Source organism: Opisthorchis viverrini (genome assembly GCF_000715545.1).
Source record: "Opisthorchis viverrini unplaced genomic scaffold opera_v5_279, whole genome shotgun sequence".
In the NCBI taxonomy this organism is placed as follows: domain Eukaryota; kingdom Metazoa; phylum Platyhelminthes; class Trematoda; order Opisthorchiida; family Opisthorchiidae; genus Opisthorchis; species Opisthorchis viverrini.
The window spans coordinates 202,017-229,979 of NW_008751940.1; the positions used below are offsets into that span (position 1 = coordinate 202,017).

The 27,963-nt window shown below is 44.4% G+C and overlaps 2 protein-coding genes across 2 annotated transcripts; both read right to left on the reverse strand.

Annotated features, from left to right (window-relative positions):
* Positions 1-1,590: 1,590 nt before the first annotated feature.
* On the reverse strand, positions 1,591-24,331 carry T265_14873 (hypothetical protein; the record flags this gene model as incomplete). The annotated part of the gene is made up of 17 exons (XM_009175618.1): positions 1,591-1,780; positions 2,130-2,251; positions 3,179-3,326; positions 3,555-3,844; positions 5,518-5,755; positions 6,756-7,018; positions 7,110-7,447; positions 8,314-8,524; positions 9,981-10,229; positions 10,421-10,669; positions 11,747-11,999; positions 15,507-16,229; positions 17,239-17,554; positions 17,645-17,782; positions 17,897-18,159; positions 23,653-23,848; positions 24,257-24,331. 17 exons carry the CDS (start codon positions 24,322-24,324, stop codon positions 1,649-1,651), a joined length of 4,197 nt encoding a protein of 1,398 aa, XP_009173882.1.
* Positions 24,332-24,464: 133 nt separating this feature from the next.
* Positions 24,465-27,936, reverse strand: T265_09515 (hypothetical protein; the record flags this gene model as incomplete). The annotated part of the gene is made up of 4 exons (XM_009175609.1): positions 24,465-24,694; positions 24,800-25,307; positions 26,985-27,287; positions 27,745-27,936. 4 exons carry the CDS (start codon positions 27,934-27,936, stop codon positions 24,465-24,467), a joined length of 1,233 nt encoding a protein of 410 aa, XP_009173873.1.
* Between the last annotated feature and the right edge of the window lie 27 nt (positions 27,937-27,963).

Sequence of the window (27,963 nt, forward strand, 5' to 3'; positions counted from 1 at the left end):
TTTTGCTAAAACCTATTAGTCGTCTGGACAACTACCATACACTTCAGCGATTTCAAACTGGATTTGGCGCTATACATCGTATATTTTGACGTCAACTTATTTTGTAGGTCCTTTAGTGGTGGCGGTCTTGAAGCTCTCGCAAAACGTCCGCCTCATACTCTGTGGTGGATGCACCGAAAAAATCGAACCTCGTTATGGGACACAGCTGTCGTTTCATCATCATCAACGACAGCATGACATCAGTGCTCAACACCAATGCTTCACTGCCGTACAGCCATGACTTATTTGAAAGCCTTATTGTAACTTGAGAAATGCCGGTCATTTGTCGAGATCTGGTTCAGGCTTTCAGGATCAACTGACGATAACTGTACTTTCAGTGTTCTTTTATACATATTTTACCAGTCCTATCTGTATACGCTCGATTCTGCTATCGTATATCAGCCCTACTTTTACTTGTCTCGTACTACTCGTCCTGTTTATCGGGTTTCAGTCAGAACCATGCTGATGAATTCGGCCTGTCGTTTGTACTTAGAAAGCTTGGGTATACTTAGTGCCGCAAGACCGAACCAAGCTTTTGCTAAAACCTATTAGTCGTCTGGACAACTACCATACACTTCAGCGATTTCAAACTGGATTTGGCGCTATACATCGTATATTTTGACGTCAACTTATTTTGTAGGTCCTTTAGTGGTGGCGGTCTTGAAGCTCTCGCAAAACGTCCGCCTCATACTCTGTGGTGGATGCACCGAAAAAATCGAACCTCGTTATGGGACACAGCTGTCGTTTGCAATCACCACTGCCATTTCCAGCACTCACTTTGTGAACTGAAGGTGCACACACTATCCTCTGACTTAGTTTTCTATATCTGTGTGCTCGAAGAGGCGACTGCCGTCTGTAGATCTAGTAGATTCCATTTAAAGTAGTAGCGAAATTTAAGGAATACGGTCGGGACTTCATCCTACAAGGGATTTCAGTCAGTGCTGGCAAGGCCTTCGTAGCACACGTATGAAGTCGAGAGTTTAAATCTCCGTAAACGTCCGTCAGATAGACATTGCTGATGACACCTAATGCGGATTACACGGGGTAGCTGTGCTTTTCATCTTGGATAGACTACACATCCCGAACCAAATTTTGATTGGGGATTAGGATTATACGCACTGCAAGAAAGAGTATTTGCTGTCTGATGCGGCACTTGATCTGTACCGCTGGAGGTTTGCAAACGTTACAAAGAACCTAGTTCTCACCATAGCAAAACCAAACTGGTTTACGACAAAGATTAACAGTCGTACACCAGTGAAGGGAAATTGCAACAGCAACGTCTCACAGTCATGACCTTAGACTGTCGAGAATTCGTGCTTCAGACCGAAGTCGGTTCAGGCATAATCGTTAACAATCACCACAAATGCAATGCACAGCCGTCGCTAACCTTTACCGAAGATGTTAGTAATCAAGAGTGAGAACTCACTGTGGTGGAAACATCCACTCCGCTTTGACTCAAAAACCTGCCACCTACCTTCGGTTTTCGTCGAGGATGGAATTTAGCATACAAAACTGTATTATGCAAAATATTTGATCAAACATCGTCTAAATAACGCGTCCAACGAGGACAAATGGAATGTACAAGTGGTCATGGTTTTCGGGATGAGTACTACGTCTGAAGTTGGGCCAACAAGGCTTGCACCTTCGGTATAACCTCCGAAAATTCAGCCAACGTTTGGCACCGAGTCCACAGCTGTGTTAAGTAATGAAGGAAACCACCGGAACGGATCATAGCGCGGGCCTGTGAAAGGGAATGAAATAACGATGATTGGTGGACTACAGTGAAAAAAATAACTACGATGAGTTTTCGTCGAGAAATTATACTGCGACATCTCCAATGTCATGCCAACTGAAACGTCAGACGGCCTTTGTGCAGCGCATTCAGGTGGGCGATAGCACAAAAAACAGATATCCTCGAACTTCCCGTTAATGTCAGTGTAATTTGCGGGAAAGTATTTCGTCAAGTACATATACTTGGGTATTCAAGAAGAAAGTTTAATAAGCCCTGAGTGTTTACATGACTTACGAATATTGCGGTGTGTCGAAACTACTTAAATATACTAATCAGTAGCGAAAAAACTCAAACGTACCTTTTCATTCCCGTGAGCGAGGGCTTGAAGTGCACTTACGGCCAGTGTGACCAGGCGCACTCTATGTGGATCCTCTTCCGAACGAAGCAGTAGTCCTTTGGCGCACTCGATTGTTTGTGTGTCTGTGAATAAAGGGGAACCGTCAGTGGACTATTTATTTCTGTAATTAGTGAGACTTCGAAACATCCACGAAAAACTGTCTCAGACTCACCTCCCGTTACAAACCGAGTCTTGAAAGCTGTGCTTGTACATAGGTTCCTTAGGGTAAGCAATGCTGTCTCGCGAGTGTATCCCTTCAGATAGAGTACGCAGTTTTCAACTAGTTCAGGAACCCCTGTAACGAGAGATACCGTATGTGCAGCGTGAAACAGTGGGAGGACGAAAGGTACTTTGATCTCACCTGAAGGTTAGTATGTTGTTTCATTCCTACAGGCGAATAAATTGAACGGTGACATGACTTGTTGGACAACAATGGGGTGCACGCGCGGACAATGCAAGTGCACCAGTGAAACTAACCGTACAGTGGGAAAGGTCATCTCGAGCGACTGCCGAAGAAGGGTAACAAAACCCTTCCGATCACGGAGTCTGCTAAGTAGGACGTGAGTTTGGCGCCTCCGAACATTAACTTTCCACTCCGTGTATTCGTTCCCTACATTCATTCAATGGAGGCAACCATATCCGGGTAGGACATCCTCAACAGCTGCTCCATGGAACAGGTCGAACAGGATCTTTTCAAGGTTGAGGCTGTTTTCAAAAACAGTGCTGAAGCATTTGAGACGACGATGAAATAGGAATCGACTGAGAAGTTTGGAACACAAGGGGGGGGGTATTACTGAGGAGCGTTCCCCTTTAACGAAAAGGCCTCTTCAGATCGAGCAAGTTACTAGAATAGTCGATTTGGAAGCAAGGCTTCGCGCGGAATGTATCCACCGATTGTCTGTAATTTTAAACCTGTGGCTGCCATAAGTTAAGGCATGATGAAGTGAGTTATTCCTATGCGACAACGGAACAAACCAAGAACCTCTCGTGTTAACGTTAGAACCGCTTACGTGGTTGGCTACACAGCACTTGTTGACCATCAGCGGTAAACGACAGGTTAAGCAGCAGCTGAAGCCATAAGGAAAGCATGAACTGTCCACGTCTCGACTTCGACAGGATTCGAGGTTCTAATACAGCGCACCGATGGAGCACCTTTGTCTGAAATGGAAAAACAAGACAAACAACTACATTTGAATACCAAGCTACTACCAGCTGAAATCAAGTTGACGTCTTGGCCTCGAAGTTCAGTACCCTCTCTGGTACACAAAGCCAAATGACCGACTTGATACGTCATAACTGTGTAGAAATCATGCGTTTCCAACAGCGCCAGGATAAATCACGAATGTGAAAGTCTGTTGAACCCAATCAGATAAAACAAACACTAACCTTGATCAAAACAGATCGTGCTTCAGTCGACCAGACCAAATTAGCCAGTAACTGATAGACAAGTCGGGAAGTAACTTCCTCGTTCAGCATTGGCACATCATTGCTGATATCAGAGCGTGCAAGAGATCGGGCTGTAGCCGGCAGATTCGCATTGGAACCGGTACGACTACTCGTTGTGAGGGCAAACTTGTCACAGGTAGGAAGCAACTGACATAACAGCTGAACCAGTGAACAACCGCTCAAGGATGAACTTGAGCTATCCGATGTGGCGTTAGATTGTTCACTTCGACCTGGATGTACAAAGAGATGGGTTGAGTAAGCAGACGGGGACTTATCTTTTGCATTGTGTGATAATCCCGCAGATTGTTTTACGTTAAGGCTCGTCAGTAACGCAAAGGTTATCTCTTAAATTAGTGGTCGTACACATTATTGATAATACTCCTGTTACATACTGGTGAGTCAACAGATGGAGTCCGTATAGAACATCGGAAAGACTAGTGAATGGAAGTATCTGGCGCGCGTAGTGATCGGACTAGGACCAACCACCGAGTTACTGTTCAAGTGTTCTCTACAGCTGTGGAAAGTTTTCTGGTGTAAAAGTTCCATACTTAATAAGATTCGATTCGCTTCGCTTTACATTAAGCTGTAGGACTTATCGTTCAAACGTATAGTTCAACCAGCAACAACCTATCGGCCAATTGCCATATTGATTGAACATACAACCTGCCAGCTTTCATCTGACCGCACTGAATTACGGAAATGGGTGAACGGACGTCTATTAATTTCTGAGTGACTGAGCCAACACAACATTGACCGAACTGAACGAGATGTAGCAGAAAACTGGCTTATTTTAACCCTCACATCTATTGACTTGCCATGAATATATTAGTGTCATCCAAGGCAAACTAGGCATCCCTCCGATGCAGCCCGTTAAGCTATTGACAAGTGGAACTCTAAATCGGTGCGCTAAAACGGCTGAATTCAAATGGGTAGGGGACACGAACCACTCTGTTAAACGCACCAGTGAGGCACCGATATCCAGGGAGCGTTCTTCTGGTTGTGAATGAGCTGAGTAACTAACCCTATCGGGCTGAAAGGCCTCTCAGGTCGCCTGCTGCATTCTGACTCGAAATAAAAGGTCCACGAACAGCATTCACGGGACCGCGCACTAACATCACTTGTGACCAGTGCAAACTCAAACAGTGTGCGAAAACAAATCCGCCCGGAATGTTCGTTTTCGGGATGAGGAGCACGTGTAATTCAGCTGAAGGACCGAACTGCGCAGCTTGATGACACGCAACGCTGGACTAATTATACCAAGTGTCCCAGATTTTGACAAAAACTATATAATTTGCAGGATATGAGTTCATCGGAGTTTGGCGAGAAACGGGATGTATTAACTATTTGGAATTGAAAACACATCGGCCTGGGATTATGAACCTCTCCAAACGGTCCCTCCTCCAACTCAAAATGAACTCTACAAGAGGTGAGTGAACTGCATAGTTCAATCGCTCGGGAATAAGTATCCCTTATGGGAAAGAAGGGTGAGGTGAGATCAATTTTTAGAGACCCCATGAAATTGGGAATAGTAGGCTCCTAGAAAAATAGCTCTACCTCTCGTTCTGAATGAACGGTGTATGGGCTGAAGACCTCCGAACATCCACCAAGTACATATTAGAAAATGAAGTGTTGCCTGATGGATCAAGGATCGACACGTCGCCAGTAGGTGGTGTTGTTTCGTGATACAAGTTGTGACGTGTGGAACAAAAACAGGGCGCGAGGGCTTGGGCGACCGCTACGACTCCACAAGACGCCGTGGTTCAAGAAAGCGCACTCTGAATTCTCGGTTAAAGGGGATATGTATAAGCAGAGAACTACAGCCTATTGCATCAAGAGCGAATCAGGTTAGCAATTCATGGCAAACGGGTTATTTTTAAAGTGTTATAAACAAACACCAAATTACCTGTGCTAGGCACAGTTCCTGATTTCACTCTCCGACCAGTTCGTGATGTGTTTTCTACCTCTCGTTTCACACTGGGTGTAAGTAATCCGTGTAACGTAGCCGCTTGAACCACATTCATTCCTTTAGCCAAAGCAGAAGCTCCATACGGATAGTCTGCTGTGAGATTAGTAAGAAGGCCGAGAAGTGCGTGCAGGATTCGGTTATCTTGAAGCCCGAGCGGCCAGAGCTGATAAGCCAACTGAAACAAAAGGGACTAGAACTTACAGAAGGAATGTAGTGTTCAGAAAAATGCGAGCAGATGCGCCCGCGTCCAGCACCTCAGTCAACAATATGGCTACCTGAATGGGCCTCAGTAGGCTTCCGCCACGGTGTTATTTTTGACTACAAGTCGACTATGCGCCTATGTTGTCCGTTTTCTCAACTCGCCTCGGCCAGTGCAATGTTACACCGATATTCATCGTAATAGCGCTCTTGCCTACCAACAATTGCAGTGTTCTGCAATCACGGCTTATGCAAGCGACAGGACTTGCGAGTACAATAAGGTAAAATATGAGTAAAGTGAACCCCGAAGAGCGAGACGGAGCGCTTCGACAGCGATATCTAGCTTGAGAGTTCCCGATAGTAATCTCCCTCACTCGCAACCAAGTCTGAAGGTTAGGGCGAATACCTTACTCAGTGTTTGTCTCTCTTGAGCTACAGTCATCTCATTTTTCATACCGTATTCCATCATCAGAAATATCTTTCTGGTGATATTAAACAAACATGCAGAGCAAACCACCCAGTCTAAACTCGCAGAAAGAATGTTACTAGACTGTAATTCCACAACCACTTAGTTCAACCTACTAAATGTTTTCCACTTAAACCCGCTAAAGAATCCCAGATAACAGAAAGCAAAAGCAGCTTCGTGCCACAGTAAATACAGCAAAACCTATTAGAAGCGCTCGCTGATGCAATCGGTCACCTCAGAAAGCCTTACAAACCAACGTCTTTTGTTGGATTGAAATGTATTCTTGCATACCTTTAGAGGAAACACAGTGTGGTGGATGGTATGCACGCAAACCACCTAACTGGTTGGTCATGGACAGTGAGCACCAACGACGATGACGCTGCGTAGTTCTAAGTGAAGCAATATCATATGATTCCAAAGCAATAAGGTTTGCTGAATTCAGACACCACAGAATTCACGCGGACAAGTTCGGCACAGACACGACCAACAGTATAAATGAAATGAAAAATACCTGCGGGAAACCAACATCAATTGCGCGCTTTTTGGCCTCGGGATGGACATAAACTAAATTGTGCACAATCTCGAAATTCGCTATGAGCTCTTCCGTCAGACTGGTCCAAGTCAACGTGGCTTGCCGTAGGTCCGAATTAGTCTGGTTGCGAGCGCTACCAGGGCGACGAACATCAGTTGAACTGGAACTGGCCGCGATGCAACAAAGGTCTAACTTTGCTTGTAGTAGTTGTATGTTGATGACGAGTTCTTCCAGCAATCCTTCTGTAAACAGAACCACGTACAGACAGATCAAGTCATCACCGAGGTGAAAAATCACAGACGAACACTAGTCGAATAAGCCGATTTTTCTCACCTTCTAAAGCTATTTCTTTCGCTGACCGGCACACTCCAAGCAAAGTTCGTAGTGCGGTGAGAAGCGTTCGCCGATAGTTGATCACAGGGCTTGGGAGTTTGGAGCTGACTAGCAGAGAAAATGGGTGCTGTACGGAAGAATTGCTAATCTGATCGGTGGAGACGAAATCCGATGTGACCAGAGAAACAAGTCTGTGCATAAGTTTGGAGAGGGAAGCTCTAGCCTCAGGTCCAGCATCCAATGCGCATATAATCGGATTAGATGAGAGTGGTCGATATTTTGAAAGACTCACGATGAGAAAACAGAGTGCAGCACGTGCACGTCGGCAGAACACTGAACTGTGGTAGAGTGAAACCGTGAGAGAGGAGTAAATCGAGTGAACCATACAATCAGATTTCGGCTTACATGCGGTTGCGTAGCACAGAGTCATTACCGGACGATATCATTTTCCCTAGCCGTAACAAACGTGGAACAAGGATAAGAAACTCTGTGATGCTGCTGCTTAACGTACAATGCTTCCAACAGAATGTAATTTCACCACACAAAAGACAAACAGTTTTGCCAGTGTGCGATGTTTGCAGGAATAAAACGTCTACAAAGTAACTGATATTCCTGGAAAAAACCCGGAGGCACTTTTCTGAAGGGTTCCCAAAGCTGCATCCGAACAACCATGTTCCATGCTCTTCCTCAAACACTCCGTTTCATGTGAATTTCTCTTATAAGGCTTACTGGAGTAAGATTTCCATTCACTTCACCTTGGAAATTTAGTTCAACCTCTGGCCGGACATCCGCAGAACACTCTATAGCTCACTGCTCCCGTTAAAAATCCCCAGCAATGGGATGTGAATCCGCAACCTGTGGGTTTAGACATTCTTATCTAAGGCCACAAATGGCCGAGCAGATTTGTCGTGTACTTTCCGTAGCCTACTTAACTACACATTGACTCCACTGTCGTCCAAAGACTGTGAGTTCAGATCTGATTCCGGATTCGTCAGAAATGTGCTTTTCATGGTTCTGGATGCACGGCGAGTGTATTTAGACTTTTCAGTATAGGTCGGTTTAGATTTGAAGATGCACGCCAAAAGGTGCGTGGAATGGTGGGAGAAATACCACAGCACTGTAGATATATATTATTACATGGTCTGAAGAGGTAATGCGGATACCTCAGTAAACTAAAGCAATGCAAAGCATGACAGTAACTCACCTATTTTGGACAGATGACTTCAGTTCTGTCTCCGCATGGTCAACCATTGCAAGGATGATATCCAACCACGAATCAACGTAAGCGGACAGCGGTCGGAGAATGAGACGCGCCAAAATATTCGTACTTTTCTCGTCTTCTTCAGATGTCATGAGAATGCAAGTCAACAGGATGAAAATTTCTTGCCATAGTGGAAACAGAAATTCTGCACATTCTGAAATGGGGTAAATAAGCTTAACACGATTAGGATAAGATATTTGGTAGAAACACAGCGGTTCGAATGGACAAGAAGTCATAATTAGCGAATATACACTCATTTGCAAACTAATTTGGTTTTTTGAGAGACCCACCTGGAACCTAGCTGAATTTCTGGGTTTTGATGTTTCCAGGCAACCGAATGTGCCAGGCCGCCTCATGTTTCAGTCCCTAAGATATTCGAGATATCGCTGAGCGATTCAGCTGCGCTCCAGGTGAGTCTCTCGAAAAACCAAATTAGTTTGCAAATGAGTGTATATTCGCTAATTATGACTTCTTGTCCATTCGAACCGCTGTGTTTCTACCAAATATCTTATCCTAATCGTGTTAAGCTTATTTACCCCATTTCAGAATGTGCAGAATTTCTGTTTCCACTATGGCAAGAAATTTTCATCCTGTTGACTTGCATTCTCATGACATCTGGAGTCATAATGTTTCGACCTTTTCGGTGGGGGCTTTAGCAAGCGAGTGACATCCGATTCACAATGAGTTTATTGCAAACCAAAAGAAACAGAGCAAAGAGGGGGTGGATGTTTGAACGGACAGAGTAGTTGGCTTGTTCACTGAGCTGGGCAATTTGATTGCAAACGTTCCATCACCACTCGAGGTGACATCATCAGTGCGTTATTGGGGAGCGTAGCGGTGGGTTAGTGGTTGTGCCTTTGATTAGGGGTGAGTGAACAACATACATAAGTGCACGTGTGACAAAATGAAATATTGTTTTGGGTATAAGTGATTAGTATTACTCAAGGATAGGGAAGACTAGACAGCTAGGAAAGATCTATATGTGGCGCTTCATGTCAACACGCTATGCCAGATAAGTGGTACATCTGCACCATCCGACCGGCTCGCTACGTTTGGTGTGTGGTTGACTCATGAGACTTCCGTTAGAAGCCTTTAGAAATCGGGCTTCAGTATTATGAGCTGATCGAAATTCACTCGAGGATCAGTCAACAGTGTATGGGCAGCTAATTTACACCATCCTTAGGTTGTTTCTTGTTAGGACGTTCATGTTCTTTCACTAAGTGTGTAGCTGTCTGACCAGCACGGCACACAGAGACACCCACCCGTCGCTGCATTGTAGTCCGTGGATCTAATGTGTAGTCTATCTGTTCTATCAAAGAATAAGTGTCTTTCAAATGGACCAGGCCTCTTCTATTGTATTCATCGCTAGAAATACCACTCTGATGAGTCTTCTATGGAGAATAGCACCTTCACCAATCACCGTCTAGGTTCTGCGTAAACCGTTATGGCTAAACTGCAGGATGTAGTTAGGAAAAGTTCTGTGTAACCATTCGACCCGAGAAACAGTAACTACTTCAGTCCCTTTCTCCATCATCCCAGTAGAGCTGGTTAGTCGTTCTAAGGTTCGACAACACACCGAACAGTGCAATATCCAGACCAAAAGATCTTACCAGTATGTTTTACACTTCGGATCAGTCTGGCCAAAAATCGTGCGTCTGAACCCAGTTGTGCGCACATAGCTTTATTCATAGAAGCTTCACATCTTAAAACCCGAATGCAGGCGGCGAAAGCAGATGACAGATGGATGATGCCGGTAGACCATGGATTAGAAGGATCATGTAGGATATCGATGCGGTTGTTACTGGTTAACTGGGGCCTTTTTGTGTGCGGAGTTGTCTTCAGCAGGACTTCTAAGAGACCTGAAACGGATAATTGACGTCAAAGTTACGAAGGTACAGAGTACACTGTGAGGAAGCGTGCTGAAGACAAAATCCTGAAATGGGTAGACAGATTCACCAAGTCTTGTATGAGACAATGTTAGCGTATTTTCAACGCAAAAANGGTTCGACAACACACCGAACAGTGCAATATCCAGACCAAAAGATCTTACCAGTATGTTTTACACTTCGGATCAGTCTGGCCAAAAATCGTGCGTCTGAACCCAGTTGTGCGCACATAGCTTTATTCATAGAAGCTTCACATCTTAAAACCCGAATGCAGGCGGCGAAAGCAGATGACAGATGGATGATGCCGGTAGACCATGGATTAGAAGGATCATGTAGGATATCGATGCGGTTGTTACTGGTTAACTGGGGCCTTTTTGTGTGCGGAGTTGTCTTCAGCAGGACTTCCAAGAGACCTGAAACGGACAATTGACGTCAAAGTTACGAAGGTACAGAGTACACTGTGAGGAAGCGTGCTGAAGACAAAATCCTGAAATGGGTAGACAGATTCACCAAGTCTTGTATGAGACAATGTTAGCGTATTTTCAACGCAAAAATGTTCCAGACACAAAAGTTAAGCACAAAGTTGAGGTGAAAAATATCAAGTTGTGCGAAAAATCGGGTTACTTCAGTCAGGTATGCAAAACTATCGTGTTTCAACTCAGAATAGGATATGAAATTTTCGTGAGACCGTGCACCGATGCAGTACCAGGTATAGCGAAAGTTGAGAAAGGTCAGAGTCCCGCTTTCTGAGTGAATTTATCGTGCAAGGGGTCGGCAAGGCAGGTTTCCAAGCGTCATTCTATTGAACAGTAATCAAGAAGAATTCTAAAACAAGTTTCCTGTGTTCCCATTGGATCAGCTACTATGAAAACCCCGAAATGAGATTCTCGAATTATTTTCGAGTGCAGGGTTTCACTACGCAGTGAAAGGCCAATAAGAGTGATGCAATAGTTAACAGGCGAACGGTAGGACGATAAGAGATTTTTTGCGCCAGCTGAGTTGACAACAGGACAAACAAACAATGGTGTCCGAATGCTTTATGATCAGGTCTCTAACGATGCTTTCAAGAAGGCCTTTATCTTTATTCTACGATAACTGTTGGGCAATTCCTTTCGTTGAACTAGAGCTGTTTACAACCAGATGCGGGTTAGGATTAGCTACACGGTGTTGTACCGAGTTTCAGAAGTACCCGACTCCTGATTATGTGCTACGTATAATCTAACGGAACTCTTGCTTCGTAGGTGTTTTCAGGTAAATTCACCGTTATCGAACTATCAGCACACCAGCTCAGCACAAGAACGAGCGAGGAATCTAAATTACACAGAACGGATGCAAACGAGTGCTTGTCCGCAAACAGTTCAGCCTGATGTCATAGTAGGAACTAAGCTTGATGGAAATTCGGGAATTAGATTAGAAGGTCGAAAACGGTAGTGCGTTATCCTAGTCTCCACCAACCGTACACACAGTGTCGTACCCGTGAAAGCACTTACTCGGATCCACGATATTCATCAGTAGAGAATGGATTCGGTACCGAGTCAGTTCAGTGGATATGATATGCGGCAAATGGTGCATGAGGTTAGTCAACAGTTGACAGATTGAACCGACCAAGAGCGGGGTGCACAAGGATTCACTGGTAGCTGAGTGAGAACCAGCGGTTTCACTGTGTGCCGTTTCAGTGAGAACCCGATTCGGGCATTGCTGATTAGTTGCGCCAGCGATCTGTGTAGTAGTGTGCGTGAATTCCTTGGGGATTAAGAGAGAGGTACATGTGTCAAGGGTAGTCAAGATGTGTACAACGGGGTACGGAAGCACACGATGAAATGGAACAGCATAAAGATGTTTGGATGGTTTTGCAGGTAGCTCGAAGCATGTAGATGCCCATATTTATATTAGAAACGCCACTCTAAGCAATATAAGTACTCGACACCGAATACACTCATTTGTCAACTGGATTTTCACGGGAAACTCAACTGAATCTCCCGTTTATGACATTTTTCAACTAAATATTTGGAAGTATGATAAACGAGAGTTTCAGTTGAGTCTCCCGTGAAAATCCAGTTGATTTGCAAAGGAGTGTATTCGTCGAGATCTGTCCAATTTGGGTTCAAGTAGAACATAAGGTCGACGGAAACTCGGGAACTGCGCCTACCTGATGAGCCTGAAGAGAGGCGGAACCAGTCGTGGAATGTTTTCAGAACCTTGTGAGTAACTTCCCTCATTAAAACAACTTTTCACCCAATAGGGAACCCCTACCATGGAGAAAGCGTCCTACATCTTTACAATGCGATCCTTACATACTAGCGATCGGACAGGAAGTATTTTGCTCCCAAATTGGAACACGTAGACATAAACAAAACAATCACAGTTTCAGCTGTGGCTTAAACCTCAGTGCTTTAGCTAGAGGAATAAGCCGATTTCTGTACATCCTAAACAAGCCAAGACACAGCAGGCTTGAGATTCAGTGCAGTTTGACGGTCGAATGATAGTCTTATAATTCCTCCGCGAAACGACTTGTCTTTCGCCGGAACAACCAAGGCGATGTAACCTAGTAAAACGGGAGGGGTTGGTTCGAAGATAATGAATGTGCAACTTATTGCATACCGTCGGGTAAGATGGGCGGTCCAAACCAGAAAACAATGCTATCAGCAAAGATTGCTCCCAAAGACAATATGATCTAAAAAGGTGCGCGAACTGGTTTGATGCCATTTTTTGCACTACGATATATAGAGTGCCTCCCACATAGCTGCTTTCAAGAAGATAACAATTCAGCCACCCGGGTTGAAAAGTATCTTTTGTGCACATGCCCTCCCATACTAAAAAGTAGGGCTTTAGTTTGCAATTCTGGGAGAATGCCACCGAATCAGTGCAACGGCACCACCATAGCGCACCTACCAGCGACCGGAGAAATTCGCCCTATAGAACGAATCCCGTAGGATGTTTATACGGACACGAAATTTCATCATGGTTGAATGAGACAGGGCATTTCATGCACACGTTCCAAGGTCAGAAATGCCAACTGATTGTTTTGAGACGATTTCTTGATCAGTACTATATAAGATTCACTTGAAAAGTGCAGCTTTCTCTAAGCCTACGATACATTGCAGGCATAATTCTACCGTAAGAAGATACTGACTAGACGTGTCCATCCCTAGAAGACATGGACTTAGAATCATGGACAGGTTTCATTATGCTTCTAAATACCCTTTGGTAGGCTTGTGTCCAACGTCGGGAAATGAGGCGCAAAAAAATTAACAAAGGACTATACCACTCCACAGAAGTGGGGTCAGTGCCCTATCGCAGAAATCACAACCAAACAAGCAGAAGCACTCTGCTTCCTGAATAGTTTATTTATTTGACAATGGCCAAATGGAATTACCGTCAAATTCGGTCAACAGGCTAATTGACAACCACGACATGCGACTTTTATTCTGTTATTCGTTCAACATGGTCAGGATCTAGGTTTATTTCTGGTAAAATAGCAGCACGGCTCCTGCTACCGGGATGTTATTGTCATTATTTGTTCATCTGTAAAAACCTTTCAGTGCCCGACCGCCACACTACCCGAAGAAAGCACCAGGAACGAGATACTGCCAAGCTGCCCAAGCCTGTAAAGGAGCAGAGGGGATGCCGTGGTTGGGTTCGAACCACAGACTTTCCGGTCAGTACGTTCGCGCCCTAATCACTGAGCCATCCCGAGCTCATATTAGAGCCTATACCAAGATTCATATCAGTTGATATCTACTGCAGCTGGACAGAAAACGTTACAAAAGTAGGGCTAAAAGCATTCATCCTCTACAAAAGGCACGATCATGGTTGGTCTTGAGAGCACATGGTGTTCATAGGAGACATTATATCCTTGTCTGCTCCATCGACAGCCTCATAAACACAAGCTAAACGCCTACAGACACAATCCGCACAATAAACCGGGTACGACTGACAATCGCAATGCCGTAACACAGCCCCAGCAACAGCTCAACCTGTGTATTCCTTGTAGGGTCTTCTGCGTTCACCATCCTCATCTCTCCTCGTGCCAAATGCCTTGTCTTTACCGATTATTCGTAAAGAAGCGGGATTAACGAACCCAATCGTAACTTACACCAATATGCGATGGATGATGGCTGAGTCCGGCTGAAAGTCCTCTCCAGCGAGAAGGTTCCATAACAGGTTGCGGAAGATACGCTGCCAAGAAACGATGAAGGACTTGAAACAAATTTTGTCCTATCACCAGATGTTGTAGAGCTGGTAGTCCTAGAAGACAGAGCTAGGGTTGCACATAAGTAGAATGATGATGTGAGAAATTCGAAGAACCAATCAAAACAAAGTAGATACCCAATTACAAGTTGGTGTTATGAACGTTGAAAGTTCACCACTTGGTGGTGCATAGTGCTGGCCTTGATATGAAGTACAATATTATGAACTAGCAGAGGTATTACTTTGCTTCGAAGTGGATTCAGGAACGTTTTGTGAATGAGTGTCAGGCGTAAAGCTGGAGACATTAATCTATGATTAAACACTCTTCAACGTTTCCACATGCCTGTCATAGCAGCACATAAAAAGCAAAAAAGGTCACAGGAACGATGGTCCACAATTAGTGATTCCAGGAGTTCTTCAGGGTGAATGGGATAGAATTGTTCAAAATGAGCGCTATATAAATTGAAACTATTTTGACCTGCATAGCTGGTGTATACTAATGAAAATTGGGGTTCCGACAGTTACACTGAAGGCCCAGGTTACCACTCTTCACAGCATGTTGGGTTTCTCTTGGCTTCATAAGCTCTGGTATTGTTTGGTGTTGTGTGGCAGGTCTTGTCTCACTGACTGCGATAACCGGTAGATCAGTAGGACTCTATAAACTGAGCTCTCTCTCTCTCAGCTACTACCTACCCTGATATAATGTGAACTAGTTCCATCTTACGACCATCTCGACCAGCCTATCCCTCATTTCACCATCGGTTGGAAACATGGTCTGTCGCATTCGATTTATCAGCAAGACTGTTCTGCTGACTTCTTCACTGTCGGTGTTCTAGTGCAACAGTTCACATGTACTTCCACTGACAAAAAAGCTTCGCTGACTTTCTCACTTTACATGTGGTGCTGAGTAAAGGTAAGTCCTCAGAAAGGGACCAGCTGGGAGAATTGAAATCTGGTTTCCCAAAGTAAACAACAATGATTTATTGTCACCGTCTGGGTACCCTGAAGTGATGAGAATGCAGCAAACAGACAAGCACTTGAGTACCGTGGAAAACTTACCCCACTATATTGGTCGGAAAAGCACGGCAGCATTGTATCACGTGGTACTTCAGAGGTGTGAATTAGCAAAGGTTGGCTTGTTGTCGTTGTTACCGTGTTTAACGGTTGAACACCACCTTCAACGAACAGTTCACTGAACCAAGGCCGAAGATAACCTAAAAGCTCCGCAAAGTTATGCCGCAATTCATTCGAGTCCAGTTCGGAATTGAACAAATCACGCAAATCCAAAACTTCGGAATCCTCTTCCACTTGCGTACTGGTGGTCAATGTGGGTCTGTCACCAGCAGATATCGCACTATTGGCACCGGGTGCAGAAGGAGACTGATTCAAAGCCTCTGTATCAGTGGACGCACGTTCCTCGGATGATAATGGTCGACCGCTTGAGGTGATACGAGTTTGCAGGCTGGGCGCTTGAGGTACCGAACGATAAGTGCTCTCAACCGACGGAAGAACAAAAATTCCCGACCTACTGGAATCAATGGGTAAACTCGTGAGGTTTGTCAGCATGTCCACAGCGTGTGCATAACAAGAACAAGCTTCTTTCTGATCGAACAAGGTGGATATTCCAATGCACCAAAGCCGACCACCCGAAGGTGGAAGTGTCCGAGATCGGGTGGCAAGCAGAGTTTTTGTGTCTACTGACGGTTCGAATGATGTGAATTCTCGGGCCCAATCTGGGATTAGACAAATACGACTGAGGATACAGAGACCCAATGCTCGGATCTGGAAGAAGAGAAGCGAGAATACTAATCAAGTATGTCGATTGGGATGGAACATGCTTTATTCGAAGGAATTACAAAAACAAAAGATGGATAAGAATGAGGCTTTATACTCCGAGGGACTAAAAAAACTCAACTAACACCTCAATTGCCAACACTGAGAGTAGGCAATCTCGGTGCAGAAAACACGTTCGGCATTGAAGACAAAGCTTCTGTGCGAGTTCTTGAGTAAGAGAGCGAAGTCTTTTCTTATTTTCTGATAACCCGATGCCTTCAGTTATCAGTAGGCCGTGTGCCAAAGGACGCTTAGTACAGATTGGGGCCACGTCCGTCCTGTTCATTTTCCCACTTCCTTGCTGTTTCTAATAAATATGATGACGGAGCCCAACCAGAGGTGGCTAAAGGATTTTTCTAATGGATTCTACCAAACGTGACCATACTCCTCAAAATGCATCTAATCAATTAGACGATGTGAACAGGTTGCAAGCTCGAAAAGAGTGTCCTTATCTGCGAATCTGTGTTTAACCGAATTTCGTTACCAACACTCATTTCAGCTTTCCACCAAAAAATCGGTGTAGCCTTTCGATTTTTCAGTCTAATCTAATGGCAGTTGTACGAAAACGATGTTTGATCCTCGTGAAAATTACCATCTGAACTTTCACTTGCAAAGGCTTGAACACGGCTCAATTGGAGGAGCTACGGTAAACACCCACCGGTAAGGATCATCTTTCCACACTGATAAACTTCATAGGTGGCTACATCACCAGCCAAACCGCTTTTCGTGTAAATTTAAAGGAAAATACTGTTCGATTTTGATGGAACGATAGCAAGTTAATGTGCAAGTTAAATGTTCAACTCCTACAGAGCGACTTTTCTAGATGGGTCCCATCTGCAGTTACTTCAGATGAGTTTCACTGTACATCAGAAACCGACTCAAATCAGGTTGCGCTGGCAGTCCAGAGAACAGAGATTACAAAAAACTCGACGAGTCCTTATCCTGGTTAGACACGTACCTCGACAGAACGGTAAACTATACATCGTAAAAGCCAATCGGATCGAGGCCACTGCAATGGCTGAGATGACTGTGCACCGATAAGGGACCGCACAGTAAACTCGTCCTTTGACAACACCGCATTCAGCAGGGACCGATTTGCTGAAATTCGATATACAATGTTGGCAACAGTAGTCAGCATTAACCGCAGCGGACCCATTCCAATAAAAGAATCGCTGGACTCCTCACGTCCGGAATCGAACTGTGCCAGAATTGTGGTTGTGAGATGCAAGAGTACCAATAACGAAGATCCGTCAAACTTTGCATGCCATAGTGATCTACCACAGCCAGAAAGAGATATGAAATATGTGTGAGGTTGTAGCCTTACCTCTAGTGTGTCAAAAACAGCTGACAAAAGCAGGACTTACGGTGAAGTCACATTGGACAAAACACCAAGTACCAGACAAAGACGAACCAGATCCGAGAATGGCGCCCCAAGGAAGCTCTTCAGAGAATTCTGAACCCATTGCAGACATAGGTTCAAAAACTCCACCGGTTTGACAGGGCTGATGAGTCAAATGCAGAAGGAAATGACAAATTGGGTGATCTCCATAACGACACTAGTCAGTGAAAACTGTTCATGACTTGGGGGAGTCGAACATGTGGAAATGATCACGTACCATGTCTGATTAGGTGCATCCGATAGAGAAGAATCCCACATGGGCCCCCGCATGGGCCAGACTCCATTGGATGATACGTTCAGTACACGCAGGCGCTCTGTCAAGCTATATATGAGCTGTGGTAGCCGACGGTTGACCAGGTAGTGCTTTGAGGAAGCCAAGCGATGACTGTCCGTCTGGCCTACTGCCGCACTTGGTTCCAGTAAGCAATATGCCAGAGGGCCTTGCGTGTCAACCAACAGGTCCATCAGCCAGGAGCACAACTACATGGAAATGGACGGGAAGAAACGAAATGTCGCCTGTACTACGACCGTTGGAGAGAGATCATTATACAGGACATTGAAACGGAAGAATGTATAAGGTCTAGGTTGATATGTGGCCCAACGCGTCAACTTTCGCCTTTTATGCTACATAGTAGTTGAAGTGAATGGCAGTCAGCTGTTAATTTTTGGAAATAGGCTATCCGGTGATGATAACGCTGATAGACAGCACCGACTATTTACATAGAACGGTAAAATTGCCTATTAGCCGTTACATATAAGGCCACTTCGGTCGTGATGGCAGTTCATTAGATCAACCCCGACAAACTCATCTTCGATGATAGCCGCACCAGTATTGAACCGTGGTAGAGTCTTTCGTCAAACCGAACACACCGTTTTCCAAATGGTCTATTAGTATCCAGTTTCATTAGAACCGTGTCTAAACAGCGAATTACAACCTTCCGCGCATCGCTTCTAGCATTTGAACTAGGTTCTGTTTCGCCTCCGGTGTTGTCTAGGTCAATAGGAAAACAACATCTGGACTATTTGCCACTTATGTTGGGAAACGAGCTAAACAAGCATCACGGAATACCATCAATATCATCGAAGCTTGAGTCTAAAAACCTGCGACCTGAAAGCACTCTGAAAACCATCGAATCTCTCTAGCTGAGGAACACTAGATTCATTATTTTCAGATGTAGAAACCGCGTACTTGTTTGTACAGTGCTTATAGCTGCCAGTTTTGTTCGTCGAAGGTAGTGAAGGTAGTAGCTGTTATAAATGATGCATCAACACTGGGGTGTCAGTGGGATTTTCATTAGGGAGAGTGAGAGGGATAGCTATGAACTGAAGACAAGTGATTGAAAGAATGTACGCCACGATGTGCTGGTAATAACTTTCATTCTTCGTTGCCAAGTTAAATCCTGGACTGGGGGTAACGAACTATGATGCTTTAAGAACAACAGCTGGCTCGTTATTCCTACTGCGGATTCTGTGGCAGCAAAGACAAGACTGCACCTAGAGCTATTGTCATGCTTTTTAAAGGAAATATCATTCCCCAGTAACCCACACAAAAAAACATAGTTAGCAGACGAGCATCTTATGGCGAGAGCGAATGTCAACGAGAGATCGGTGAGCTGAATCTCTCGCCGTCTAAAGCGAGGTAGCAAATACGTTGATAACATCAGAGAAAATAGGGGCCTTCAAGTGCACAGGGGCACCCCTTGGGAGTAAACTGTACGGGAACAAGATTACATTTTTTTACTTCCTTAACTTAGGCCATGTTGGTGGTTGCCTTAAACGGAAATGGAGGGATTTTGAACAAAAAGCCCTCAAAAACGAAACTGCAGAGATGTGGCTTTTTACCAACTTTGGATGAAATAGTAACAATGGGTGGTCCCGTATTCTATCACACTTATTTTTCATCTTATTTGGAATAATATCCGTTTGACCTGAATAGATTTTCTCAGCGTTACCCGTTGACCTTAAAAGCACTGATAATCCAATAATTTTGCCGTAGGTATCTATCCTCATGCAAATGCGCACCGCATAACTATATTCTTTTTTGATATCCTATTTTCGGTTCCTGTTTGCTTACAGCGATATCAATCAATTTAGCTGGCCATCTAGCTGCTGTCACATCAACAAATGTTCAATGATCGTAACAGCGAGCATTAAACTGGAAATAGGCAGTTGAATTAATAATACCGTTGTATCCATGCACCATGAGAGAATTGGAGATTTGCTTAGCACCTACTTTTCTCTGAGTCCACATATGCCACTCTAACCTGTGGTGCATCCGAAGAACATCTGGGGTCTACTGGGTATCCAAGAAAGTTCGAGAAGTAGTTCGGAACCGGTCGGGAAGTCATCGTTTCAGAATGGCCTGGTAAACTACCGATTGTTTGACAAACAAAGTGTTTACCACAAGCTGTTTAGTGTTGGATCCACACTGGCTTGGAGTGCCGCAAAGCGATACACTATGTTCATAAGATTTAACATAAAATCACAAAAGAATGCAAAGCACCAGTTGGAAAACTGCCCTAATACTTGGTATTTTAGCATATTTCTTCCAAATAAGGAAACCTCGCCAAATTATATCAAGTGCACAGTGAGAATACCGAATATTCGATCGGAGAGCCTTGAATCGGAAATGAAATACACGCATACAAAAATGTAAGCGTTCTCGCACCTGTAATGACTTGAAATAAAGATGGGATTCAAGATGCACTTTCTCAATGGGTTTGAAGTCGAAGGCTTTTATAAATTCAACAGCGGTCCATTTTTTTTGCTAGCCCCTAAATAACCGAAAGTCATTGGTAAGAAACGACATGAGAGAAGGGGGTATGATGAAATACAGTCACCTGCAAATTAACTTGGTTTTAATGAAAAGAGCAATTGAATTCTAGCTGAATATTTCGCTTATGGTATTCTCCGACTGAATGTGCTGTACACAGACCATCTCATTTGGTACGACATTCGAGATGTGAGTGTATGTCCTTGACGGAGCACCCGCGACAGCCCACGACTAGTTTCTTCCTTCCTGAGGCACATCGGACAGCCACACTCTTTGAGTTTCCGTCAACTCAATGAATAGTGTACTGTGGTATCTCGAATATCGTGCCAACAGAAACATGAGGCGACATTTGTGCAGCATACTCAGTTGAAGAACGTCATAAGCGAGAGTTCAGTCAGAATTTAGTTGAGTCTCCCGTTCCTATCAAATTGGTGTGCAAATAAGTGCATTTCGCGAATGGCGTCTAGTAATTCAAGCAGAAAATAAGGTTGACGGAAACTCTGGGTCTGCGTCTGCCTGGTGGGCTCCAAGAATAGCAATGCGAGTCGTGCGCTGTCGAAGTCTTCGGCAAGCTTATGTGTGGCATTCATTCAAGGTATATATTGAACTTTCAATAAGAAATCTAAATAGGCACAGTGGAAGCAAGAAGATGAAGTCTAGGGCTAGAGTCGAACAGGCATAGCGTTCTAGGTGTCACAGTTGACACAAGTCCTGGCGAGAAATGACCTCAATCGTCCGTTTTCGTTCACACTACTCCACATCCGTTTTCTTATTTGACACTCAAATAAACACTCCTGAAGTCCCCTTTCTTGACCCGGATATTAGGTTCGGCATTTCCTAGACGGGTCAGATGACGGTATGGCTATAACTAAAGGCTGAAACTACGTCACAGAGCAAGATTGTAAGCTAATAAGAAACGACAACAACTATTCAAGTTATTGGGTTGAGTACCTGCCAACTGGTGTCAAATGATGGTTCTGGGAATAAGGACGATCGTATACCCAGGCGCTCGATAGTTTCCAATAATGAAGCCAGTATGTGGAAATCTGCGGAACACGAAGGGAGTGTAGAAAGGAACCGTTCAAGATGACAGAATGTCCACCAGTGGAACCTGCTTTCAAGTGGAATGTCCATGATCCAACCGGTGTGAGAAACGTGTGCCTCGAATGACCGACACAGCAACGAGAGGGATTGGACAAGGGCTGCATGGCTGGTAGCTTGTTGGATGGCAATCAGACTGAGCAGTGTACTCGCACCTGGATAGCTGAGAAGCAATAGCGTCAAGTCCCCACAGGATAGGGAAAGTTGGTTAGTGAAACTAAAAAGGAAGCAAATGAACCCCGTTTATTCTGCTGTTATATGGGAAATTCACATGAATAAGACAAAAATAAGTTTTCATTGATGTTGGACACCGCCTTATGAGAAAAAAAATCAAAGCTGATAATAGATGTACAGCGGATACCAGCGTCGGTGATTTTTTTATTATCAAAACAGTCGGTGGACCCGTGGATGGGCCATACTATCCTAAGCAGAGTAATATAGTATACTCACTTCATAGACAGTAGCTCATTCCTCTGATCTCAATCAACTCAACGTTTTGCTGCCTTCTGTTACCGGGGATGACATTACCATTCACTAATGAGATTTTACGTAGGACAAAAAACAGGAAATGTATGTCACACGTGTTTGTATTAGAACTAGCACAATTCTGAACGAAAAGAGCGAAACCAACCGAAATCGGTTGCATTAATGAAGATTCGAAACGCCAGAGGCGAACAAAAAGTGGTCTTTTTTGAGGTGGGGGATCTATAGATGGAACAAAGGCATCCTCAGAAAAGTGGTTCATTACCATCATTAGCGGCGGCAATACATTGGCCCTGATACGAAAACGTTGCTATTCCGATATGTGACTGCCCTCATCCCAATCACCAAATTTAAAAGGAACCAGGTTGCACTATTTTGAATTAATCGTCTTTGATCGCTGTCTCTCTCGAGGACATTCGGTGAAGGAGAATTGCTGACAACACTAACACAAAGTTTCCAAGTAGAACATAACGCAGTAGTAAAGAAATAATCACGATAGGTAATAACAGTAAACAATACACAACAAAGTAACAGCTGTCTGTTGTGAAGGTCGATTTAGCACTTGTCTATTTTGTGGAACCGTCTCAACCACATTGTGAAGATAGTCCAAAAGAAACATTTGCAAGAAGACCGGATGCCAGTTAACTACATCTAGTTGACTACTAGCCTTTCTTAGTCGCAGCTTCAGACAGACCGATCTATCTATCGCGCGCTGTCTTTCCGTAATCGCCCTTGAATTCAACTAAGACTGCCTGTAGTTGCTTGGTTATCGGTGCCATTCACGAGGTCAGGTGATAGAAGAGCAACCTCTCGAAAACAGTAAATAGTGAGCTGTTGATTAGATACTGCCTCTCCCTCAATAGAGCCTAAAAAAGACAATCGTTCAGCCTTTCGGCGCTCAACTGTCATGTCACCAGACGGAAGCACGAGGGCTGGGATACTTCCAGGTTGCCCAATCCTGGAAGAGAAGTCGAGAGGTAGAGGTCAGGTTCGAACCACAGACCTCCCGGTCAGTAAATTCACGCTCTAACCACTGAGCTGTCCCGCGACCTCGAGATAGCTCAGCGTTTAATGCGGGGACCTATTGACTGGGAGGTCTGTGCTTCTAACCCAACTTCTGCATCTCGAATGCTCTTGTCTATGCCTAGCAACAGCAAAGCCCTCATGCATCCTTAAGGTGGTATGGAAGCTATGCACTAAAAGGATGTTACGTCTGAACGATTATTATGATTGTGACTTGTCTGCAAAACTATTCTGCAAAACATGGATAAGAAAGAAGCAGGGACAATAAATAATAAATACTGATGGAGCAGTGGCGTGCATGGAAACGTAAATTAATATAGTCAGTAAGTTTGTAGGTGAAAGACAACTCTACGCTTGGCGATGCATTACAATCCAGTCAAGGATAACAAAATATATACACCAGTAATTCACACTGCACTACTTGATACGCACGAGGTAAAGTTGTGAGAACGTCTGAAGCAAAGATCTGCGAAATCGGGATCGACCGTGTTGGGATTGACAGACGCGCCGAGAAGGTTCAAGCTATGTTTAATGAAATTTGATGGTCCATCATGACAAGCGAAAGACCAGGAGTAGCGAAAACTGCGCCTAACCAAGTTCTGTACGGCCATTGTATTCTGATCAGGTGCATGTGTGCTCAACAAATCGAGTAAAACTTCAAACGGAGAGCAACGGGAAAGTCGAGCATTGTTACCAGCCTCATTCCAGTGACAGCGAAGAGAATACGTGGCACAAGTGAAGGGGAGCCTATATCCAGCGCAGATACTCTCAGGTAGAGAAACTGGACACCTGAAGAGAATAAAGAAAGGAAGTTGGTTATTTCGAGCAGTTTAGGAGAAGGAAATTCTTCTGTGTGAGTAGCAACACAGTAAACTTTGCTTTTCCAGCACTAAACGTTGCCAACATCTATGTCACAGAGTTTCTCATCGTGAACCAAAGTAAATATTTATGAATTTTTGGTTGACCAGAAAGTGAATGATGCTGTTCTGTTGATCGGATATACCACATATAACTAGAACGGCCGAGACCCAACTATCAACGGGCAAACAGGCAGAACGTTCGACACAGCGAATTTCGCTGAAGGATTAGTCCACAAACAAGCTGTACATCACCCGCATAAGAGATAAGAAAAAAGACAAACTTGGGATGACAAAACCGAAATCAATGAGGAAAACTCATGGTGCAAAAACAACTTACTCTTCGGTCATTTGGATGACCGGATGGAAGAGGATCAGGGAGATAATGTCTACCAAGTTTTGATGCATACCGCTGCAATCAGGATGCATAATTAGCACTGGAATAAAGAGAAAAAGATATTAAGAATCCATTCCCTGTTCGGTTAAAATGTACTCAGCCAGCCAGTAACTCAGAGAGCTTACGGTAAATAAGGTGGAATAAGAAATCCTCAGTTGACAACTGTTGTCGAATGTTGGGTCTCCAAACGACGCTGAACCGAAGCATCCGCAACAAGGAAGTAGACACTGCTTGACGAATCAGGTGGAATTAGTGTGTGGTACGGATCTGGTGACTTGGTCCGCGCGCTGTTGACAATATGTTCCTCAACTGTTTGCTCCACAAGCCGGCGACATTGCTGTAAGCCTTGGTTTACCAGCCAGGCTTCCAAGATAAGAGGACCTGAAGTAAAACAAGAGGAGATATACAGACCGGGAAACAAACAAAGACTGTCATGCGAAGGTACGAGTAACGTTGAGAAGAGTCCTGTTAACACGAACAACTTACTTCTGATTAGGAAAAGCAATTGTTCACCAGCAGCACGACGGACGTCAAGGTCACTTCCGCAGTCGATTAAAGCCTGCATCAAGCGAGGTACATTGTCGGCCTGATCGGTATCAACAGGACCTGATAGTATGTTATCTTGATGATCCAAAACGAAGGATGGAATTTGTTGTTGGCCTGATGAACTGTCCGCTCCAAACACCAGACCATTCATAAGGGTCTGTACCAGCAACAACTCCGATGAGTTACGATCCACTGGGGTGCTGGTCTTATGCATCCCAACAGGTTTGCTCGCATCAGCACACTCTGTGGAAACACTCATCCCAGTAACCACACGAGACTCAGTTGCTGTCGACGTACTCCCTTCAACCGGGTGTGCAGGTTGGCTATATCCGGAACAAAATGCTCGAAAATGTTCAGCGAATGCAGTAGCTGCAGCCTCTCGAACTTTAGCATCCGGATGAAAAAGTAGGCGGCCACAAGAGTGTGATATTTTGTGGCTATTAACTGACTGGAACGAAATGAGCAAGACCCATAGTGAGAAAGACCACACTAAACATATTTTATCTATCTCATCGTAAAACGGTGAGAATGACGTCATATTCACAGTACAAAATGTGGAGAGCATTGAGTAGAAGAGAATTAGTAAGGCTGTGCGACACCCAGGTGGAGTTTATCCAAACAAACATTCAAAGTGGTGTCATATGGTCTAATTTGCCTGTATTGAGTTCAGAAGCAACATAGTTCACAGGGAAGTAAAATGCGGTCGGTCATGTTAACGTAAAGTAACTATGCATCCACGATAAAGGCACATCAGATGAATGCAACGACCGAATGTCCATGGAAACCAAACCAAAAAAAATATCAATACGAAAGGAAATTGAAATTGAGCACCGTGGAATCTGCACGTCCTTATAGCTGATTCCCATGCGATTCTCCCTTTTTGTGACCGGAAACCCTGAAGCATAGGGCACGTAAAATAGCTAGAAGGCAACATGACTTGGAACGTAAGTCTTTGTGCGACGGGATTGTGTCTAATAAGGCACCAAAAAGAAGCTAAATGTGACCTTTTGTTTTATTTTATTCGAGATAAAGAAGCTCACACCCTTCCCCGGAAATAAACTCGCCCCCCCCCCAAGAAACAAGAATTTGAATATCTGACCAACTCGGAAGTCCAAGAAGCGTTTTCCTGAGATAGCTAGGCATTGGAAAGTGAATGGGGGACGAGATTGACCAAATAGTTAGAGCGCGAATTTACCTACCGGAAGGTCCATGGTTCGAACCCGACATCCGCCTCTCGACTTCCCCTGTCTAGGCTTGGGCGACCTGGCAGTATCCCAGCCCTCGTGCCTAATTCGTATGGCATGGCAGCTAGGGACCGAAAGGGTGCTACAGCTGAACGATCTTTTTTGAAAAGTGAATGAGCCACCGAATTAAAAACAGAACACTCGCCTATTAGGAGGAACCAAAATCCATGATGATTCATTCAGCCGAAGTACTGTCCGTTTCTATTACGATTATTGAACCACTGGTCCGTTAGCATATATTTTCCTCATAGAAAATGGTTTCTTCCTAAGCTTTCCTTCGTCGAGCAAAGCCTAGAATCATGTTCAGTAGTTTCAACTTTATTAGGACTCATCAGTAGTGTGCATCTTACAAGTCTCTACGGAGCATCCCGATTGCAAAAGTTCCATTACTCACCAACTGAATACACGCATATAACGTGACATAGTGCCAGTCCCCAAGGCGACTATCCCAGATCAAGGCCAATGTGAATTGATACGATATGTCCCTCTTGGAGCATAGTGTAGCATAGACTAGTCGGAGGTCCCGATTTCGAACTTGGTTCTGCTAAACGACTTATGTTGAATTTGACAGTGTCACTTGGTACTTCGACATCCCAAAAGGTTAGATAGACATATAGTAGACTTGTCAGAAACTTACACCTTTCTGGTAGAGTCGCTCTGACTCATTGTATGTTACATGTAGCGGACACCGATCACCAGCTGCGAACCAGTCATCTCAGAATAAACTAATAAACTATATACAACACAGTCAACAAAGGCTGTGCGACCCGGTCAGGCAGTACAATTCTAAACAGATGCACTCGAGAACGCTGAAACTGAAACACTAGAATAGATTACATAATGCATGCCCAGTCAGTCAGACCGAAGAGTTGAGAGCGTACCTCGTCTAGCAAAACGGGCTTCCAACCACAAGCAGCCGGTCGGCGACCGGATGGTGTCATCAAACCCAAACACCAGTCCAGAACAAGCTCACCGAACGCAGGGTTAGCGCCACGATCTACTGATGGCGGCGCAGCATGAGGACCAAAAATTACGCTGAGCGGATACGTTGATGCAACGGAGGAGCAAGCCCCCGGCGCGCATGTATCCAGAATGAGGTGATAAAGAGTACACCAACTTGACCGGGAAAGAAGTTCATATGAGTTCAGAAGACACACCAACAGCTGTTCCGCCAACGAACGAATCTGAAACAGGAGAAGAGTTTTCAGCAACCTTGTGAGTAGTTTCCTTTAGGAGATGACAACCTTAACACAGCCTTCATACAGGGTGGAGCTATCCGTCACACGACTGCGACATTGGCGGATAACAAATTGGTGTAAAGACAGTGAGTGAAATGAGTTACTTCTTTTATCCCTTTCTACGTCTTTTGTTGACGAGACAACATGGTCACACAAATTTTAAACCGGGGTCGGCAACAATCTGACGGCTTCCATGCTGGGATTCAAACCTGGGTCATCGGTGGCAAAGTTCCCAATGTTAGCCATTGGGCTAACGCTAGCAGGAATATACTCATACAGCATTCCCATCGAAGAGAAGACACCAGGTTGAAAGATAACTTCTGCTGGTTGATGGATTCACCACAGGATTGCAGATATATATATATATATATATATATATAGTGTACAGCAAAAGTAGACTTACCTCAGCATTGGTGTCTTTCAAGCCGAATTCCACGCACTCAATAAGAACGTCCCTGTGCAGCAGAAAAACGAGGTCGTTTGGAGCTTGTGTAGGATCCGCTACGACGCGAGGATTTATCGCACGCTGCTCAGTTTGGATCGAAACCGAAGTAGGAGTAGGTGGGAAAATAGAAGCAGTTGTGAAATAGACCATGAGAGACTCATCGGCAGGACAAGCGGT